The sequence below is a fragment of the Cherax quadricarinatus genome, chromosome 75, assembly GCF_038502225.1.
Source record: "Cherax quadricarinatus isolate ZL_2023a chromosome 75, ASM3850222v1, whole genome shotgun sequence".
Lineage (NCBI taxonomy): Eukaryota > Metazoa > Arthropoda > Malacostraca > Decapoda > Parastacidae > Cherax > Cherax quadricarinatus.
The window spans coordinates 2,633,807-2,656,143 of NC_091366.1; the positions used below are offsets into that span (position 1 = coordinate 2,633,807).

At 39.7% G+C, this 22,337-nt stretch overlaps 1 protein-coding gene and 1 long non-coding RNA gene across 5 annotated transcripts in view; one reads left to right on the forward strand and one right to left on the reverse strand.

Moving 5' to 3' along the window:
• Nucleotides 1–22,337, reverse strand: part of LOC128691817 (tripartite motif-containing protein 3) — a 440,921-nt gene that overhangs the window by 18,811 nt on the left and 399,773 nt on the right. For 3 of the 4 annotated variants that reach the window (XM_070100920.1, XM_070100919.1, XM_053780727.2), the window contains 7 exons: nt 21,825–22,011; nt 19,297–19,483; nt 14,788–14,902; nt 9,168–9,590; nt 7,986–8,126; nt 1,805–1,905; nt 73–236 (listed from right to left, as the gene is read on the reverse strand). In XM_070100920.1, coding sequence (XP_069957021.1) covers nt 73–236; nt 1,805–1,905; nt 7,986–8,126; nt 9,168–9,590; nt 14,788–14,902; nt 19,297–19,483; nt 21,825–22,011 — 1,318 coding nt within the window. The remainder of the gene's footprint in view (nt 1–72; nt 237–1,804; nt 1,906–7,985; nt 8,127–9,167; nt 9,591–14,787; nt 14,903–19,296; nt 19,484–21,824; nt 22,012–22,337) is intronic. The other variant, XM_070100921.1, reaches the window with a different exon arrangement.
• On the forward strand, nt 1,866–21,944 carry LOC128691818 (uncharacterized). The gene is made up of 3 exons (XR_008407490.2): nt 1,866–2,005; nt 17,912–18,078; nt 21,846–21,944. It is a non-coding gene; the product is annotated as an uncharacterized lncRNA (long non-coding RNA).

Genomic DNA, 22,337 nt, shown 5'->3' on the forward strand with positions numbered 1-22,337 from the left:
AAACCATTCATCTTATCAACTCAAAATGTTTCTACATTTATAAACAAAATTCACTAAACTTAAAAAACTCACCTATCAGTTTTCCATGACCAATTCGACTGATGTATTTTCCGGAAGGTTCAAATATAGATACCCATTTGTTTTCATAGTCAGCCACAACGTAGTTGCCATTCGGTAAAGCAGCCACTCCCGTCGGCCTCTGCATCTGACCAATACCACGACCTCGCACGCCGAACCTTTATGCAGAAAAGTAGAAGTGCAATTAACTCAACCTGAGAACTATAAACATGATAAATACAAATAGTAACTTGGAAATTACAAGGGAATCCTATAATTATCTTTATGAGATTTTCAAAGATAGTTTATGCTTTAAATGTATCATAAGCAAAAAATTAACATCAATGTTATATGTATGTATTAATGAGAGTATAACAAACCTAACAACAGGTCTGTAGGCAGACGAAGGCACCTTTTATCAACTGGAGCTCTCAATGTCAAAAAGTTATTCATGTCTTTAATTGGATAATGTGTAAAATATGCATCATTACAGGAACTGCAGCAATGCACACATATAAATTTACAATACAAATTAAAAATTTTTTTTTTTTTATAGTTTTATACACTAACAGCCGTACTTTGGGGCCCAGTCCCTGGACCCATTATGTGCCTCTGTAATCTTTCGACTACCGCCCACAGGATGGATATGGGCTGCATAACGAGGATGTTATAGTTTAAAAAATTCAGGTAAGCTTGCTCTTCCTGCTGCCATGATTTATCAAAGACTCAATGAATGTCACACACTCGCATATATTATGAAATAATTGCAAAAGAGCAATAAAAAATTATAAATAACTACAGAAGAGAAAGCCATTACCCTGAATGAATCTGCCTGGATTTTGTACTTTATTTCTTCAACATAGCAAGCTCCTGATGTGTTGATTTCAACATGAAATGCCTAGAGCTGTCATTCAACCCCCTTGTGTCTATTTTGCATTCACCTACATGTTGGTAAACACCATCCTCAACACTGCATGCCAGATGCTCATTGCTCATCACCGACCATAATGACTTATCTTTCGAAAAAGATGTACGTCGGGGCAGATTTTCCCTGCAGAAGTGGAGAAGTCTTCCTCTGAAAGCCATGCCTGTCACAAGTGACGACTAAAATGCTGGGAGCAAGGGGCTAGTAACCCTGTATAAATTACTAAATGTAAACAGAAAAACTTTTGTTTCTTCTTTTTTCAGGTCATCCTACCTCAGTGAGAGGTGGCTGATGCATTAGAAAACAAAAATGTAGACAGATGAATAAATAAAAATTAAGGAGTACAATATACTATACATCTTGCATGCAGTGATAAACTTTTCTATTTTCTTAAAATTTCTGCTGGAGTCCACCAAAATTTCCAAAGAGATTGCAATAATTGCAAAGTGTTCTACCTCTGATCGTATATTGTGAAGAAATAAACCCATGTGGATCATTCTGTGCAAGAAATAGAGAAGACTTGATCCTCTGTCTACTAATTACAATTATGACTGTCTCTCTGACCAGTCAAGACTACTAGACAGTCATTGTTAAAATTAAAGAAAAATAATCTCATTTTCTGATGTGTTTCCACACAGATAATAATAGAGCTGATAAATGAGACTTGTGCAACATTTTATCTTTATTCTGAAATAAAGATACTTAAATATTGCACAAATGTCTCATTTTATAATAGTTTTGTAAGCCATTTATTTACAGTAGTGGAGCTCACACACTGACATTCCTACACTGCATCAGAAGTGAAGCCTTATCTTATCTTACCTCAGCTTACACTCTCCAGTGAGGGTAAATACTTGGACGCACTGATTGTTAGAATCTGCTACTGCAATGCGACCATCTTTGAAGTTACTAAATGCAATACCCTGCAAAAGAAAAGCATTTTAATCACTGAATATATACAGTGTGATTTGTACAAGGCCAAAGTCAGGCCTAAACATCATCATAAGCTTCTCCCTCCTATGTGTGGGTTACATTTGTGTATTGGTTAATGTTGTATACATCTTTATACCTACTGAGTTTACCTGGAGAGAGTTCCGGGGGTCAACGCCCCTGCGGCCCGGTCTGAGACCAGGCCTCCTGGTGGATCAGAGCCTGATCAACCAGGCTGTTGCTGCTGGCTGCACGCAAACCAACATACGAGCCACAGCCCGGCTGATCCGGAACTGACTTTAGGTGCTTGTCCAGTGCCAGCTTGAAGACTGCCAGGGGTCTGTTGGTAATCCCCCTTATGTGTGCTGGGAGGCAGTTGAACAGTCTCGGGCCCCTGACACTTATTGTATGGTCTCTTAACGTGCTAGTGACACCCCTGCTTTTCATTGGGGGGATGGTGCATCGTCTGCCAAGTCTTTTGCTTTCGTAGTGGGTGATTTTCGTGTGCAAGTTCGGTACTAGTCCCTCTAGGATTTTCCAGGTGTATATAATCATGTATCTCTCCCTCCTGCGTTCCAGGGAATACAGGTTTAGGAACCTCAAGCGCTCCCAATAATTGAGGTGTTTTATCTCCGTTATGCGCGCCGTGAAAGTTCTCTGTACATTTTCTAGGTCGGCAATTTCACCTGCCTTGAAAGGTGCTGTTAGTGTGCAGCAATATTCCAGCCTAGATAGAACAAGTGACCTGAAGAGTGTCATCATGGGCTTGGCCTCCCTAGTTTTGAAGGTTCTCATTATCCATCCTGTCATTTTTCTAGCAGATGCGATTGATACAATGTTATGGTCCTTGAAGGTGAGATCCTCCGACATGATCACTCCCAGGTCTTTGACGTTGGTGTTTCGCTCTATTTTGTGGCCAGAATTTGTTTTGTACTCTGATGAAGATTTAATTTCCTCATGTTTACCATATCTGAGTAATTGAAATTTCTCATCGTTGAACTTCATATTGTTTTCTGCAGCCCACTGAAAGATTTGGTTGATGTCTGCCTGGAGCTCTGCAGTGTCTGCAATGGAAGACACTGTCATGCAGATTCGGGTGTCATCTGCAAAGGAAGACACGGTGCTGTGGCTGACATCCTTGTCTATGTCGGATATAAGGATGAGGAACAAGATGGGAGCGAGTACTGTGCCTTGTGGAACAGAGCTTTTCACCGTAGCTGCATCGGACTTTACTCTGTTGACGACTACTCTCTGTGTTCTGTTAGTGAGGAAATTATAGATCCATCGACCGACTTTTCCTGTTATTCCTTTAGCACGCATTTTGTGCGCTATTACGCCATGGTCACACTTGTCGAAGGCTTTTGCAAAGTCTGTATATATTACATCTGCATTCTTTTTGTCTTCTAGTGCATTTAGGACCTTGTCGTAGTGGTCCAATAGTTGAGACAGACAGGAGCGACCTGTTCTAAACCCATGTTGCCCTGGGTTGTGTAACTGATGGGTTTCTAGATGCGTGGTGATCTTGCTTCTTAGGACCCTTTCAAAGATTTTTATGATATGGGATGTTAGTGCTATTGGTCTGTAGTTCTTTGCTGTTGCTTTACTGCCCCCTTTGTGGAGTGGGGCTATGTCTGTTGTTTTTAGTAACTGTGGGACGACCCCCGTGTCCATGCTCCCTCTCCATAGGATGGAAAAGGCTCGTGATAGGGGCTTCTTGCAGTTCTTGATGAACACAGAGTTCCATGAGTCTGGCCCTGGGGCAGAGTGCATGGGCATGTCATTTATCGCCTGTTCGAAGTCATTTGGCGTCAGGATAACATCGGATAGGCTTGTGTTAATCAAATTTTGTGGCTCTCTCATAAAAAATTCATTTTGATCTTCGACTCTCAGTCTGGTTAGCGGCTTGCTAAAAACTGAGTCATATTGGGACTTGAGTAGCTCACTCATTTCCTTGTTGTCATCTGTGTAGGACCCATCTTGTTTAAGTAGGGGCCCAATACTGGACGTTGTTCTCGATTTTGATTTGGCATAGGAGAAGAAATACTTTGGGTTTCTTTCGATTTCATTTATGGCTTTTAGTTCTTCCCGCGATTCCTGACTCCTAAAGGATTCTTTTAGCTTAAGTTCGATGCTTGCTATTTCTCTGACCAGTGTCTCCCTACGCATTTCAGATATATTGACCTCTTTTAGCCGCTCTGTTATTCTTTTCCGTCGCCTGTAAAGGGAGCGCCTGTCTCTTTCTGTTTTACATCTACTCCTCCTTTTTCTTAGAGGAATAAGCCTTGTGCATACATCGAGTGCCACCGAGTTAATCTGTTCTAGGCATAAGTTGGGGTCTGTGTTGCTTAGTATATCTTCCCAGCTTATATCGGTTAGGACTTGGTTTACTTGGTCCCACTTTATGTTTTTGTTATTGAAGTTGAATTTGGTGAATGCTCCCTCGTGACTAATCTCCTTATGTCGGTCTGGGGCTCCGCGCATACATGACTGAACCTCAATTATGTTGTGATCTGAGTATATTGTTTTTGATATGGTGATATTTCTTATCAGATCATCATTGTTAGTGAAGATGAGGTCTAGTGTATTCTCCAGTCTAGTAGGCTCTATTATTTGCTGGTTTAAATTGAATTTTGTGCAGAGATTTAAAAGCTCGCGTGAGTGTGAGTTTTCATCAGAGCTGCCTCCTGGTGTTATTACTGCAACAATATTATTTGCTATATTCCTCCATTTTAGGTGCCTTAAGTTGAAATCCCCCAGGAGCAAGATGTTGGGTGCAGGAGCTGGAAGGTTTTCCAGACAGTGGTCAATTTTTAACAGCTGTTCCTGGAATTGCTGGGATGTTGCATCCGGAGGCTTGTAGACTATCACAATGACTAGGTTTTGGTTCTCGACCTTTACTGCTAAAACTTCCACTACATCATTTGAGGCATTTAGCAGTTCTGTGCAAACAAGTGACTCTGCAATGTACAGGCCAACCCCCCCCTTTTGCCTGTTCACTCTGTCACATCTGTATAGGTTGTAACCTGGGATCCATATTTCGTTGTCCAAGTGATCCTTTATGTGGGTCTCAGTGAAAGCCGCGAACATTGCCTTTGCCTCTGCAAGCAGTCCACGGATGAAAGGTATTTTGTTGTTTGTTGCTGGCTTTAGACCCTGTATATTTGCAAAGAAGAATGTTATCGGACTGGTGGTATTGTTGGTACTGGGGGGGGATTTTTTTTCCGGCATTAGTATCTGTATCTGTTGGTTTGGAGTGGAGGCCATCAACTGTGGTTCCACTCCAGGAATGACTGGATTTGGTGTACGATTTCTGCCATTTCCTGCCAGTTTTTTTTCCTTCCTGGCACTAAAAAAACCTCTCCCTCTTGAGTGGCTGTGGCTACCCAGGTTTTCCCATGGCCTGGATGTTTTGTATCTTTTTGTCCCCTTTAGATGGTATGCCTGGCAATTTAAGTTATAGCACAGTCTTTCCTGTACTGAAGAGGTACACAGTTCAGGGTGAAAAAGCTTACAGGAAGGGAGTTTGCATTTTCCTGTTGTCATATGGGCATGGCATTTCCTAGGGTGGTCATAGTTGCACGTCCCATCTGTTTTTCCAGATTTCCCATGCCAGCAGATACCGAGTGCATAGTATGTGCACAGGCTTGGTTTCCGTTTGCCTTGGGTTTCTGTGACTGTATTCCCTGTTGGTGCATGTTTCCCTGTCTTACTTCTATCCTCCCTAGCACCAACAATGGAGCTCCCACCATTTGTTTTTGGTAATATATCCTCACTATTGCTAGTGGAGTCCTCTTGTTTGCTATTTCCTGCGGTATTTCTAGTTTGCAATATTGGTTTTATCTTATCTTTGACTACACTTGTTTCCCTACTATGGCTCCTGTCCCCTATGAGGTCATTCATATGTATTCCTTCCTGCGTATAATTCCCGACTACCTGGACAAAATCTCCAGCTTCACCATTACTGTCTCCCAGGACAGCATCTCCAGCTTCCCCATTACTGTCTCCCAGGACAGCATCTCCAGCTTCACCATTACTGTCTCCCAGGACAGCACCTCCAGCATCACCATTACTGTCTCCCAGGACAGCACCTCCAGCTTCCCCATTACTGTCTCCCAGGACAGCACTATCAGCCCCCCATTTACTGACTACCAGGACATCATCTCCAGCCTTACAGTTTCTGACTACATGGCCAGTATCAAGGGCAGTACCATTCAGCCCGGACTTTTTATGTTCCCATCTGTTGTAGAAAGCTTCCAGGTTTTCTATGAAAGCAGCTTTGATGTTGACCTCTTTTAATACCCTTGTGATTTTAGTCCACAGATTTATCTCATTTGGGCATACCCAAAAACACTTCCCTGTTTTAATACTGCTTGTAGCTAGTTCTTGGATATCTGCACAAGGGGCGTGACACCAATTTCCACAGAAATGACAATTTATGCATGTGGAAGCCCGTTTGTTTGACTGACCACAGACTACACACAGCTTCATAATGATTTGAATGGTTGATTTACTGCAATTCTACTAGCAACCTCTTGAATATTCTATTAATAACCTGCTAGGTGGTGCACAACGAAACTGTTTGAAACCAGTCCAGGGTTCGGACCAGTCAAGGGTTCGGACCAGTCAAGGGTTCGGACCAGTCTATCTGATCTGATCAGTGGGTCACTTATTTAAACCATACTGGTCGGTGATTTGAGCTAACACATGAAGGATCTACTGGAAATTATCTACCCGAGTAATATGTGATTTGATTGATACAAAAGTATAACTTGCGTGTTGAAGAGCCGGTGACTGCTGGCACTCCTACAATGACGAACGGTCGAGCCTCCACCTTTGTTTATCAATCGCTGTATCTAGCTTCTCTATTTTTTTTTTTCCGTCTCCACCACAATAAATGCTATATTATCACTATAGTTGACTGGTGCAAATTTTGGAGGAAGGGCGCTTTTTCTGTAGTAATAATTGCTTCTCGTTGTGTATATTGCGACCGCTGGTAACTACAGGTTATATGAAATTCACAGTAACGTCTGGTATTTCAAGAAAAAGAAACTAATGAAAGTCACTCCACTTCACTAAGTACCATTATAATACTGGTTAGTTGCTACTACAACACTGTATTCTGCTATTCACTGGTATCACTAGATTATATGCGAGTACACTAGCAGGCCAGGAAGATTATTAAAAACAGCTGACCTGTGGTAAGTTTCTGGCGACTTCTGGCACCTGCCTCTATAGGCTTATCACTTCATTTACAAATTCACCTGTTTTCAAATGACACTTTAGCCTTTATCATCAATATACTAGGGAGCCACTGTAGTATACACTATACACTATGTATACTCAATGCTTTCAGGGAGACTTTCTTTCCTCTGACACAAAGTTCAATATTATTATTTTTCCACACGGGACAGGCCTATGATTCCCCTCTGGCAGTAAACTCTGCTAGGAAGTGCACACTAATTCTCCTTTTTTTACTCAGTATATAATGTTTTCCGCCCAAGATTGGTTCCAGGCGCTAGAGGGATGTATCGTATAGGATTGATGACACAAATTAAAGTTCTAGCACGTAAGAGCGACCGTGAAAACACCAGAAAAAACCGGGAGCACAACGAGGCACGCTGACACGCTATGACACTAACAGTGTGAGTACCAGAAAATAAAAAATTCTTAGAAGAAATTCAAACTTGTAGCAAGGTATCAATTAGATTACCAGACTACTAAAGAGCAGGGATCCCAATTTGTGACCCGAAGGCCACAAGTGGCCCTTATAGGAAATGGATGCAGCCCTTGCATGAAATTATGAATTCACTTTTATGTAGGTTCCACACTGCAGCATCAACAATTACAAAATAGTTATTATTATTCATAAAAATTACAAAAATTACAAATTGCAGCCCGCCCTTAAATTTGGCTTTTCAAATTGATCCTTTTATACTAAAAGGTTGAGGACTACTGGTATAGCAATCAGAAACTGCCGTGTACTGGAAAGTTTGATGAAGGCTTTTAACTACATAATAAATGAATTTTACTGCTATATATTATAGTACCCAAAAAATTAAACATAACTCATTACCTGGGGATTAACAAATTCTCCGCGATTACGTCCTCTTCGCCCGACTCTCAAAAGCATGTCATCTTCAATGGGGTTAGTCCTGCGGGAGCACGATGAACGGAGTGACAGAGGCCTTCGAGATGTTCGTGATCTTGACGTAACCTAGAATTATAATAATACAGTAATAGTATTTTTTCAGCATGATACAATGTTTGTAAAGAAATGAGCGATATTTAGTTGTACAAGCACCTAAAGTCAGTTCCGGATCAGCCGGGCTGTGGCTCGTATGTTGGTTTGCGTGCAGCCAGCAGCAACAGCCTGGTTGATCAGGCTCTGATCCACCAGGAGGCCTGGTCTCAGACCGGGCCGCGGGGGCGTTGACCCCCGGAACTCTCTCCAGGTAAACTCCAGGTACACGCAGAAAGCCCCTAATTATGCAGAGAATCTGAGGCAAGCTTAATCCTAACTTAAGAATACAATGGCAATGATGAATGTTTTAATGTACAAAAACTACCTGGCAATGAAAAGTGTCGGATCAATAAGAATTTCAGTATTTTACGCTGAGAATTTTCAACTAAAAGAAAACATAGGTCCAAAGTTCTTGTTCATAAAGAAGGGCAATAGTTCTAGAAAGATTTAAATGAAATTATCAACCACAGTTTTTTCTAAATTAAGTGAGAAAAATTAAGACAAAAATATTATTATTCCAATACATTTATAGTATTAAAAAACTTGAACCCATTAAGTACGGAAGAAAAAAGATGAGTAACACTAAGTGTGGCTCTCAAGGTGACACTGATCCTTCAATAAATGTAGTCAAGGGCTACTAATCAAAGGCACTGAGGATACACTCACCTTCCTTGATCAACCTTGATTATGTTCTACTATTCAAGTACTCATGAATATTACAACAGTGATCTTTATATAAGAGCAGTGCTTGACACCAATACATAAATGACAACAAATATTCCTTTATACAACCCTAGCCGAATCGCTATCTACATTATACTTTACTTTAACCTCACCTACAATACAACTTCAGAATTTTCTTACATCAAAGATTAGATCAATATTAAAAATATTAACACAAAACTTACACATGTATTACAAAATACTATATATACCGCATATATTACAGACCTTGCCTTGGCAGGAAATGGCCAGTGGGTTAATAAAATACATTACAGTCCAACTAATGGTTACCTGTGTAGAGTGTGATGTCTGCCTAGCCAAAGTGTGAGGAGGAACTGAGCGTTGGCTGCTGCCGCTATCTTCATCTAATGCAGCTGTAGCGGTGATTGTGAAAGGACTACCATTGATTGGCTGCCCATAAAGCAGTACTTCTAATGAGTAGATTCCTTCTGTATGTACTGTAAAGGCCACTTCATATGTTCCATTATTCAGATCTAGTACTTGAGGTTGGCACAGTTCCTCTCTAGATGAAGAGGGACTTTTGCTGGAAGCGCGTGGGGATAAGGAGGCACGTGGAGAGCTTGAGCCGTGGCGCGGCACTATTGTACTTGTTCTTGACATAGCAGCAGTGACCTCAGCACCACCACAAGTTGCTTTTTCTCCCTTATGGTCTCTAGTTACTACAGTTACAATGGACCCACGACTTACAGTCACCTGTAATGATACAGTTACACATTTCTTCTATATCAGTTAAACTTTAAACAGTATGGAATCCACGACTTACAGTCACTTGCAACAATATAGTTAAACATTTTTCTATACGAGTTAAACTTTCAAGCAGTACCTGTACTCGAGAACAGATAATGAAAACCATTAAGTCAAGGACAATTAATGTGAAGAATATACAATACCTAGGACATTACATACACAGATTCTGAACCAGTGTGATTGTACTGTATGGTCATTGAACAGAAAAAGGTTCTGCAAGCAAAGATTTGTAAAATGATTTTTATAATGCCAGTGGCCCTGTTCTGAAGTGCCCCTTACACTACACCATAACTTGCAGGACTGTTATCATTTTGTAAACTTTCAGAGAGTTCTTTGAGAAACAATGTTTCTAACACAGCAGTAGTTTGTCTTTTGCCATTCTTCTTTATACAGTAGGATCCCTTTATCTGTGGGGGATACATTCCAAGGACCTGCCGTGGATACTGAAACCGTGGACAGTAAGATAAGATAAGATTTCGTTCGGATTTTTAACCCCGGAGGGTTAGCCACCCAGGATAACCCAAGAAAGTCAGTGCGTCATCGAGGACTGTCTAACTTATTTCCATTGGGGTCCTTAATCTTGTCCCCCAGGATGCGACCCACACCAGTCGACTAACACCCAGGTACCTATTTGCTGCTAGGTGAACAGGACAACAGGTGTAAGGAAACGTGTCGAAATGTTTCCACCCGCCGGGAATCGAACCCGGGCCCTCCGTGTGTGAAGCGGGAGCTTTAGCCACCAGGCCACCTATACATACCTATCATAAAGTTTGATAAATTATGCACAATAAGTGGAGAATTATCACTTTTTCACTGATGGGAAGCACTTCACAACTTCTCTTGGGCTTTGAAGAGCTGCCAACTTCTCTATTTTTGCACTTTGGGGTCATTAGTATGCAAAATTAAAAGGTATTTTCAGGCCACAGTAAACCATGGATAACAAACTGCAGATACAGTATCAGTGGATATGGGGGTTCTACTGTACAGTGGAACCTCAGTATTTGAACTTAATTTGTTCCAGGAGGCTGCTCAAGTGCCGATCTATTCGAGTACCAAAGAAAATTTTCCCAATTTTCTTTTTTGGTTGGCTGTTATTACTAGTCTCTGTAGGCCCCATGGTGACTTATTTATACAAACTAAAAAAACACCAAAAAATGCAAAGAAAAGCTAAATAGTTCACAGCAAAGTTCTGGCAGGTTGTGTTTGTTTGGCCAAGTGCCGAGCAAACGGTCAACTACCGAGCAATTTTTTTTACCAAACAAAGCAATCAAATGCCAAATTGTTCGAGTAGGGAGCTGTTCGAGTACTGAGGTTCCACTTTATTCCTAAGTTGACTTACAGGTTACATTAGTAAGCTTAACGTTTTAACATTCAAGAGATAAACCCTTTTAAACATGGTAAGCTGGTGTTAATATGAATGAGTATATAAAATCTGCTACAAACTTTATTCCCTTGATATGGGAAAATAAAATCTATCACTATTCTCAGAGAAATAGAATTCTGTCATATAGAAGGGAATATAATCCCTTTCTGTATTTCCAAAGAGCCACTCAAGAATAATAATAAAAAAAATAATAATAATCCTGTAATTGTTTTACATGATGGTAGGATTGCTGGTGTCTTTTGTCAGTCTCATAAACATGCAAGATTTCAGGTACGTCTTGTTACTTCTACTTACACTTAGGTCACACTACACATACATGTACAAGCATTTATATACACATCCCTCTGGGTATTCTTCTATTTTCTTTCTAGTTCTTGTTCTTGTTTATTTCCTCTTATCTCCATGGGGAAGTGGAACAGAATTCTTCCTCCGTAAGCCATGTGTGTTGTAAGATGCGACTAAAATGCCGGGAGCAAGGGGCTAGTAACCCCTTCTCCCGTATAAATTACTAAATTTAAAAGAGAAACTTTCGTTTTTCTTTTTGGGCCACCGTACCTCGGTAGGATACGGCCGGTGTGTTGAAAGAAAGAAAGAAATAATAATAATAATCCCTTCTCTTGAATAAATTACTAAATGTAAAAAAAGAAACTTGCTTCTTCTTTATCAGGTCACCCTGCTCTGGTGGGAGATGGCTCGTGTTGAAAAATTAACAATAAATTCACGTACATGTATATCTTTTCCATAGTACGTATACAGGTTATGTAGTTTACATGTAATAAAGTCATAAGATTTACCTGCCAATATTAAGTGTACAGAGGTCAAGCTGAAAAGTAAAGAAATCAAATATTTGTTTTTTAAGCTAGTGTATGTAGGCACTCGACCATTTAATTAATATTAATGAAGCATCGTTATTAAAATTGGTTACTGATGAGCAGGAACTCTTAACATGTACAGTATACAGAGAATACTATCACTGGGTCAGTGGGCCACCAGCAGCAACAGTTTGGTTGACCAGGCTAGCACCAGATGAGCCTGGCCCATGGCTGGGCTCCAGAAGTAGACAAACCCTTGAAGGAGCTTTTATTTTCAGAGGTTTTGTTTGGTGAAATAGCTTGACAAGACTTAATATTATCTATACTGAGCAAAACATCTGTACGAAAGGTTCATCCATAAACAACATTTTTCTACATATATATTAATACAGTCGCCTTCTTCTTTCAACGCACCGACTGTATTCCACTGAGGCGGGGCGGCCCAAAAGGAAAAACAAAAGTTTCTCCTTTTAAATTTAGTAATACGTACAGTGGAACACCAGTTCTCGTCTTTAATCCGTTCCAGAAAGTCGGCCGAAAACCAATTTGTGCAAAACTGAAGTAATATTTCCCATAAGAAATAATGGGAATCCAATTAATCCGTTCCAGACACTCAAATATATTAACAAAAAATATATTTTATAGAGAATTTTTATAGTTTTTCATACAGAAAACAATGAGAAATAAATATAAAGGACTAATGAAAAGGATAAATGAATGTTTAAATCACTTTTACCTTTACTGAAGACTTGTTGGTACAGTGGACCCCCGCTTAACGATCACCTCCAAATGCGACCAATTATGTAAGTGTATTTATGTAAGTGCGTTTGTACGTGTATGTTTGGGGGTCTGAAATGGACTAATCTACTTCACAATATTCCTTATGGGAAAAAATTCGGTCAGTACTGGCACCTGAACATACTACTGGAATGAAAAAAGTTCGTTAACCGGGGGTCCACTGGATATGGAAGACAGCGAGGAGGGGAGAGGGAGTCTCTACAGTCACTACCACCCTCTACCACAATCATTACCACCATCACTACCACCCTCTACCACAATCATTACCACCATCACTACCACCCTCTACCACAATCATTACCACCATCACTACCACCCTCTACCACAATCATTACCACCATCACTACCACCCTCTACCACAATCATTACCACCATCACTACCACCCTCTACCACAATCATTACCACCATCACTACCACCCTCTACCACAATCATTACCACCATCACTACCACCCTCTACCACAATCATTACCACCATCACTACCACCCTCTACCACAATCATTACCACCATCACTACCACCCTCTACCACAATCATTACCACCATCACTACCACCCTCTACCACAATCATTACCACCATCACTACCACCCTCTACCACAATCATTACCACTATCACTACCACCCTCTACCACAATCATTACCACCATCACTACCACCCTCTACCACAATCATTACCACCATCACTACCACCCTCTACAAGTAACAAAGGCAGACTGTGTCACAAATGTATGAGCGGCTGCATCCCAGGGGCAGGCAGACGCATCCGGTACAGACGAATTCTGGGCGGATGTACAAAAATGGGGAAAATTTCGCCGAAAGAAGTGGTCGAAAATTGAACTGTACGATAACCAGACTGGACGAAAACCAGGGTTCCACTGTATATACAAGAGAAGGGGTTATTAGCCCCTTGCTCCTGGCATTTTAGTCGCGTCTTACAACACGCATGGTTTACAGGGGAAGAATTCTGTTTCACTTCCCTTTGGAGAATTAATATAGTCATTCACAGGAAATATTAATTAGACTAAAATTCAAACAAAATACAAATATATAAAAATAAAGATACTATACTGCATACAACATAAAAACTGATATAAAACAGCCCATGCAGTGTAATTTAAGCTGAGAAAAATTACAAAGTACAGTATAAAATTAGCAAGCATATGATTTTTTTTTAGCTAAATACAACAAAACCTCGAATCAATGGCTGCCAGTTTAATAGAGTTTGTATTTAACAGATTAAATCCATGGCCGGACAGCATTTCATAACAACAGACTAGAGCCATTAAATCCAGAATAGTTTATTATAACAGTCCAAGGGGTAAATTAATTTTTGAACTTCATAAAATCCATTAAATCCAGAATTATTCATTTTCAATGTATTTAATTGACAACTGACTTTTAATTACCACCCTATTAGTCAGCTAAACCGAGGGTTCACTATACAGGGGCTCCTTGACTTATGATAGTTTGACTTAACGATAGTGCAATAGCAATTACTTCTGAGATTAAACTTTAATAATAATACTGTAATAATAATGATAATAATAATAATAATAATAATAATAAATAATAAATAATATCTTTATTTCTACCAGTACATGTACAAGGTATACAGACCATAGCTGACATCAGTGACATACTAATACATAGAAAGCCACTTGCTATGCTCAGAGCATTTCCTGCAAATTAGGTCAGTTTTGTCCCAGGATGCGACCCACACCAGTCCACTAACACCCAGGTACCCATTTTACTGATGGGTGAACATAGACCACCGGTGTAAAGAAACATGCCCAATGTTTCTACCCTCGCTGGGAATCGAACCCGGACACTCGCCATCTGAAGCGAGAGCTTTAGCCACCAGGCCACAGGCCACCATTAGATAATTACCCAACATGAAGACGGCAAATTCAGAACTTGTATTCGTTTATTTACTTTTCAAGAGTGGTATTCAGTTACAATAATTGTTTATTTACTTACTCAGTGATAGTATTATTTATTTAGTATTCGACATGATATTTTCGACTTATGATGGGTTTCTCAGAACATAACCCGATTCAAGTCTAGGAGCACCTGTATGTATTGTTAATTCTCGTAAGTTCTCTCTTCATTGTATGTTCAAAACTGCAAATATAAACAGTGTTGAGCATACCTGGCGGAGAGCCTCGCCTGTGGCACTGGTCTGGTGAGGCACGGCACTGTTGCTCTGGATGCTGCCAACATGCATGAAGGCTGTTTTCAGGGGATCTATGTTGCCGACCACAAACCTATATAGAAAAAATTATTAAGGCAAAATTCATGCCCATACAATTTTTTAAACATAAAAAGTGTTTATCAGTTTCATTCAAGAAGCTCAGTGTTTACTATCAGACTTACTCTGCTTTAAAAAAAACAGTGAAATTTTTGGTAATTATAATTGCTAATTCCCTTCTCTGTAAGTCACACATGTCATAAGAGGTGCCTAAAATCCCCAGAGCAAGGTGGCTAAATTTGCCACTTTGGTGGCAAAATCTATCTCCTGTATAAATTACTAAATGTAAAAGGAAAAACTTTTGTTGCATTACCTTTGTAAATTGAGTTCATTACCTTTGTAAATTGTGAGTTCATTACCTTTGTAAATTGTGAGTTCATTACCTCTGTAACTTGCTCAGCTATCAAAACTTTGGCGTCCAGTCCCTGGACCAATTATGTAACTGTGTAATCTTTTGACTACTGCCCACAGGATGGGTATGGGGTGCATAATAAACATATTAAACTAACTGCTTAGTCACAGACCAGGCTGTGGGGGCACTGACCCCCAAAACCCTCTCCAGGTATACCCTGCCTCTGGGCTACAGCCGTTGTGTTAAAAGAAAAAAAACTTTAGTTGTTCTTTTTTAGTCACCCTGCCTGGGTGGGATATGCCCAGTGTGTGGAAAAAAATGCCATTAATAAATTCCTGTATATTTATGCAAAGACTGTGGAAGGTAGTGGGTGTGTTGGTGGTGGGTCCATGAAGATGAAAAAATGAGATTTGCATATTCTGTATCGTCTGATCAAAGCCAATTTTATAGATAAAGTCATTGAAGATTTGGTGGGCATTGAAAAATCAAGCAGTCCTAACAACAACCACTGCTTGTCCAATTTTTTTGTAAAGTGCGATTACTCATTTGATGGGCCTTCAGATTATTAATAATAATAATATCTTTATTTAGTTTTTCTTCTTCTCTTTTTTAGTAATTGTATACAGGAGAAGGGGTTACTAGCCCATTGCTCCCGGCATTTTAGTCGCCTCATACGACACGCATGGCTTACGGAGGAAAGATTCTTTTCCACTTCCCCATGGACAATAGAAGAAATAAAAAAGAACAAGAGCTATTTAGAAAAAGGAGAAAAACCTAGATGTATGTATATATATATATGCATGTGCGTGTCTGTGAAGTGTGACCAAAGTGTAAGTAGGAGTAGCAAGATATCCCTGTTATCTTAGCGTGTTTATGAGACAGAAAAAGAAACCAGCAATCCTACCATCATGCAAAACAGTTACAGGTTTTTGTTTCACAGTCATCTGGCAGGATGGTAGTACTTCCCTGGGTGGTTGCTGTCTACCAACCTACTACCTACACTCTGAAGGAGGGGTGTTAATGTTGCAGTTTAAAAACTGTAGTGTAAAGCACCCTTCTGGCAAGACAGTGATGGAGTGAATGATGGTGAAAGTTTTTCTTTTTCGGGCCACCCTGCCTTGGTGGGAATCGGCCGGTGTGATAATAATAAAAAAATAATCTTTATTTACTACAAGTACATGTATACATGGTATACAGGCCTAGCTGACATCAATGACATGATACTATATAGAAAGCCCATTGTTATGCTGAGCATTCTGGGCAAATTAGGTCAGTGTCCCAGGATGCGACCCACACCAGTCAACTAACACCCAGGTACCCATTTTACTGATGGGTGAACATAGACAACAGGTGTAAAGGAACACACCCAATGTTTCTACCCTGGCTGGGAATCAAACCCAGACCTTGACCATATGAAGCAAAAGCTTTAGCCACCAGGCCGCCAGTAGTTCTGAAATACAGATTAGTACAGTGGACCCCCAGTTTATATTATTATTTCATTCCAGAAGTATGTTCAGGTGCCAGTACTGACCGAATTTGTTCCCATAAGGAATATTGTGAATTAGATTAGTCCATTTCAGACCCCCAAACATACACATACAAACGCACTTACATAAATACAATTACATAACTGGTCGCATTAGGAGCTGATCGTAAACCGGGGGTCCACTGTACAGTGGACCCCCGGTTAACGATATTTTTTCATTCCAGAAGTATGTTCAGGTGCCAGTACTGACCGAATTTGTTCCCATAAGGAATATTGTGAATTAGATTAGTCCATTTCAGACCCCTAAACATACACATACAAACGCACTTACATAAATACACTTACATAATTGGTCGCATTGGGAGCTGATCGTTAAGCGGGGGTCCACTGTATTTCTATTTGACCAGCAGTTGTATAACTACTACAAACATTACAAATTTATTTACAAAAAAAAAAAATCCAACAAGTTATTTTGCAGAAATTTAGTATACTAGTTATAGTATACTGAGCAAGTAAAAAATTATTTTAGAGGCTGCCTGTAATGCTCTGCATAACCAGGGGCTTTATATATCTATGTCAACCATTCCTGAACCAACTGTAAATTAATTCCTGAACTAACTGTAAATTATACTTTGTATAAATAAATAATTATCATTTATCATTTGCAAGTACCATGTGTGTTTGTAATTTAACCCTTAAACTGTCCAAGCAGATCTACGTTCACATGTGCAGTGCTCCAAAAGTAGATCTATGTTTTTTTTCACATATTTTCAAATATAATAAAAAAAGAAAAAGTAGATCAAAGCTTTTTTACAAGTTTTCAAATGTAAAAAAAAAAAAAAAAAAAGAAGATCTACTTTTTTTACATACAGTGGACCCCCGCTTAACGATCACCTCCAAATGCGACCAATTATGTAAGTGTATTTATGTAAGTGCGTTTGTACGTGTATGTTTGGGGGTCTGAAATGGACTAATCTACTTCACAATATTCCTTATGGGAAAAAATTCGGTCAGTACTGGCACCTGAACATACTACTGGAATGAAAAAAGTTCGTTAACCGGGGGTCCACTGTACTTTCAAATGTTGAAAAAACGTAGATCTACGTTTGGACAGTTTAAGGGTTAAGGAACAGATCTATGTTCGTGAATTTCCATCCTTATTAATAATAATAATAATTTTATTTCAGCATGATACTGCACAATGTTTATAGAATGGAGAATGACATTTGAGCGTACATTCCGAAAGCTCTTTATAAGCCGAAAAAAAACACTTTCATCATCACTCAATGCATCACTGTCTTGCTTACACCACAGTTAAACTGCAACATATCTCCACCCGTCCCTCAGAGTGCAGGTACTGTCCTTCCCATTTTCAGGACTCAAGTCTGGCTAACTGGTTTTCCTAAATGTATTACAGTATGTGAAAATAAACTGACTGTTCAGTTTTTTGCCCTCATTATTCATATTTCTTAACTCTTTCAATCTATTTTATAATACGATCGGGTTTTTCTTTGGTGATACACAGTGTTATAGATGTTTTTTAAGCACATCAACCATCTTCAACCAAGACGGGGTGACCTGAAAAAAAAGGAATGAAAGTTTTTTTCTTCAGTTTCACATTTAGTAATTTATACAGGAGTTACTAGCCCCTTGCTCCTGGTATTTTAGTCGCCTCTTACAACATGCATGGCTTATGGAGGAAGGATTCTAACCCACTTCTCCATGTGGTTGTATATTCTAATTTGGGTCTTCCTATTAGATAAGGTTTCTGTGGGTCACCCCCCTCATGGTACAATCCTGAACCAGTGTTCATGTGTGTTGTGAACAATCCAATTGTGATGTCTATATACTGCACTCTAAAGGACGCATGAAGATATTACAGTTCAAAGGGCCATCTGAACTGTGATGTTAGCATGCTTCTGGCAAAACAACAATTGAATGAAGGATGGTGAATGTGTTTCCTCTTTTCCTGGGTCACCCTACCTTGGTAGGAAACAATCAGTGCATTAAAAAATCTCAATTACTGTCTGTTTATGTGTAATTTTGCTTGATGACCCATTATGTATGTCTGTAATACTTTGACTACTTCCCACAAGGTGGGTATGGGGTCCACAATAAACATATTAAACCAAAACTGACCAATGATGCATTAACTATTTCTCCTTAGCAATTAGCAACCTTCCACACCAAGTCTCACAGATAAAGTATTTATTACTATTATTTTATTTAAGAAATTGCTCATACAGCACTTGGGGAATGAAAAGGGTAGGGGGTAATTAAGTAAGTTTACTCAGGTATACACAAATACAGTTACATAGATTTTTTTCTCATACACAGTAGCATATGTGTAGAGAACCTAAGATAAACCAAAAAAATCAGACAAAGTGACTTATTTTCATTAGGGGTAGTGTATTTAGTTTTATCTTATGAATACAATGCAAATTTATTTCTTTTCTGCAGTATACAAAACATAATTTAAACGTAATAAAATATTGTTGAATACAAAAGAAAGCCACTAGGGGTAGCTTATGTTTCCCCAAGTCAAAAGCCCAACATGTGGCATACAACTCACTTGAGGTGGCTGTTTTCACGAGGGGCCGGAGGCACATTCATGTTAGCGTAATCCATCAAGCGTTCTCCTAGCTGCTTCCTCACCAGCACCACCTCCATGGCTGGACAGCGAGTCAGAGCCTTCTCTACAAACTCACAGCCACTTTCTACACCTCTTACCCACGATTCCAGTTCTTCCAACTGATCACCTGTAAAATAATCATTACAGAATACAATGTTTGTAACTTGTATACGATTGTGACCAGATTTACCTGGAGTTTATTACCTTTGTACCTTGTTCAGCTATCAAAACTTTGGGGCCCAGTCCCTGTACCCATTATGTACCTCTAATTCTTTGACTACTGCCCAAAGGATGGGTATGGAGAGCATAATAAAAATATTAAACTAAAAGAATACAATACACAACTAACCCATACATAAGAGAGAGAGAGAAGCTCATGCTGACATTATGATCCAAGTTGGACCATTCACAAATCACACTAATACAAGAAAGTGAGGGAGCAAGTCTGGGCTCGATTCCCAGCAAGGGTAGAAATACTGGGTGTGTTTCTTTACACTGGCTGTCTATGTTCACCCATCAGTATAAAATGGATACCTGGGTACCAGTTGACTGGTGTGGGTTGCATCCTGCGACAAAATTAATCTAATTTGCAGGTAGTGCTCAGCATAACAAGGGGCTTTCTATATACTGTAGTAGTATGTCATTGATGTCAGCTATGTTCTGTATACCTTGTACTATATGTACTTGCAGAAATAAAGATAATTATTAGTAGTAATTAGGTAGTAGGTTGGTAGACAGCAACCGCCCAGGGAGGTACTACCGTCCTATGGTAGTAGGTTGGTAGACAGCAACCACCCAGGGAGGTACTACCGTCCTGTGGTAGTAGGTTGGTAGACAGCAACCACCCAGGTAGGTACTACTGTCCAGTGGTAGTAGGTTGGTAGACAGCAACCACCCAGGGAGGTACTACCATCCTGTGGTAGTAGGTTGGTAGACAGCAACCGCCCAGGGAGGTACTACCGTCCTATGGTAGTAGGTTGGTAGACAGCAACCGCCCAGGGAGGTACTACCGTCCTGTAGTAGTAGGTTGGTAGACAGCAACCACCCAGGGAGGTACTACCATCCTGTGGTAGTAGGTTGGTAGACAGCAACCATCCAGGGAGGTACTACCGTCCTATGGTAGTAGGTTGGTAGACAGCAACCGCCCAGGGAGGTACTACCGTCCTACCAAGTGAGTGTAAAATGAAAGCCTGTAATTGTTTTACACGATGGTAGGATTGCTGGTGTCCTTTCTTCTGTCTCAAACATGCAAGATTACAGGTACGTCTTGCTACTTCTACTTACACTTAGGTCACACTACACATACATGTACAATCATATATATACACACCCCTCTGGGTTTTCTTCTATTTTCTTTCTAGTTCTTGTTCTTGTTTATTTCCTCTTACCTCCATGGGGAAGTGGAACAGAATTCTTCCTCCATAAGCCATGTGTGTTGTAAGAGGCAACTAAAATGCCAGGAGCAAGGGGCTAGTAACCCCCCTCTCCTGTATAAATTACTAAATTTAAAAAGAGAAACTTTCGTTTTTCTTTTTGGGCCACCCTGCCTTGGTGGGATACGGCCGGTTTGTTGAAAAAAAAAAAATTAGTAGTAGTAGTAGTACTTTTAGGCACAAAAGAAAGCAACTAGAATGCAGTGCATTTCAGGCAGACTATCAGAAAAGACCATTCCAAGAGTCTTGCTAAACAACAAAGAGAATGACAACACTTGGGTATACCACTACGATATCCTCCTACAGGGATACCTAATTAAGCTCTTCTTTTCTCATGCTATAATTATTTACCAATTTTAAAGAAGCCACAAGTTCAATGACAAAATGAAGGAAAACTTTTCCATGAAATGTAAAACCTACAGAACATTTCTACTGTAAATAAGTAACTTGTTGTATCTTCATCTATTCATTCACTCCACAAAACTGAAGATCGATAAATCGACCTGAAATACTAAGTCATATTTAATAATCATACCATTTGTTCATTTGCTACTTTTCTTACTTTATAGTATATATGACTTTAGTTAACTACATAAGAAATCCTACTTAATAAGTCTGTGTTTAAGGATTAGGATTAATTTGCTTGAATTGTAATGCATACTAGCAGTTTTCTTCCACTATAAACTATATTTTTTGGTACGCAAAATCCCCTCAGGGAAGGTTCCTTGATGTTGGTGAGGGGCTCTTGATTTAGGGAATTGGATCTGTGCTCCAGTTCCCCAAATTAAGCCTGAATGCCTTCCACATCCCCCCCCCAGGCGCTGTATAATCCTACGGGTTTAGCGCTTCCCCTTGATTATAATAATAATAATTTTGTACGCAAAAAGAAGTAAAAGTTTGTATTTGTATTTCTGCTGAACAAATTCACCAAAAATATGTACTGTATATACTGCACAGATAAAAAAAATTGCCACTTGAAATACTGATATAAATTAACTGCTAATCATACCAAAAAAAAAAAAATATATTTTATACCTAATGTCATTTGCTTTCCAGATTCAATGGTGTTGAGGGAGTTGATGAGAGCTGTTTGTCTCTTGTCAAGCAATTCGTGGAGGGTGTCGAAGCAATTTCGAACCTCCTTTTCTGCCTCTGCTCTCCTCTCCTGAAGGCTACGGCAAACATCCTGGATGTCACATATGGCTTCCTTCATGCATGGTAGCTGCAACAGTATCTCGCCTTAATTTGAAGAAAATTATTCATAGGCATGTTGAACAATGAGATATTTGTGCAATGGAAATGTTTTGGCAGCCAGTGGCTTCTTCAGTTTAATACAGAGAAAATGGTGGAAGGTGAGGAAGAGTTTGGGGTGATTAGTCCCTCAGCCTGGAGTCAATGTATTCGGTCCGTCAATCTTTGTATTGGACTGAAGGAGTCACTGGCTGGTGAAACATTCCTCAATAAAGGTTCCCAAATGTTACACTTGTGTCTCATTCTTTGACAGTTTTCTAAATCATTTACACTCATGGGCATCTTCTGGGAGATCAC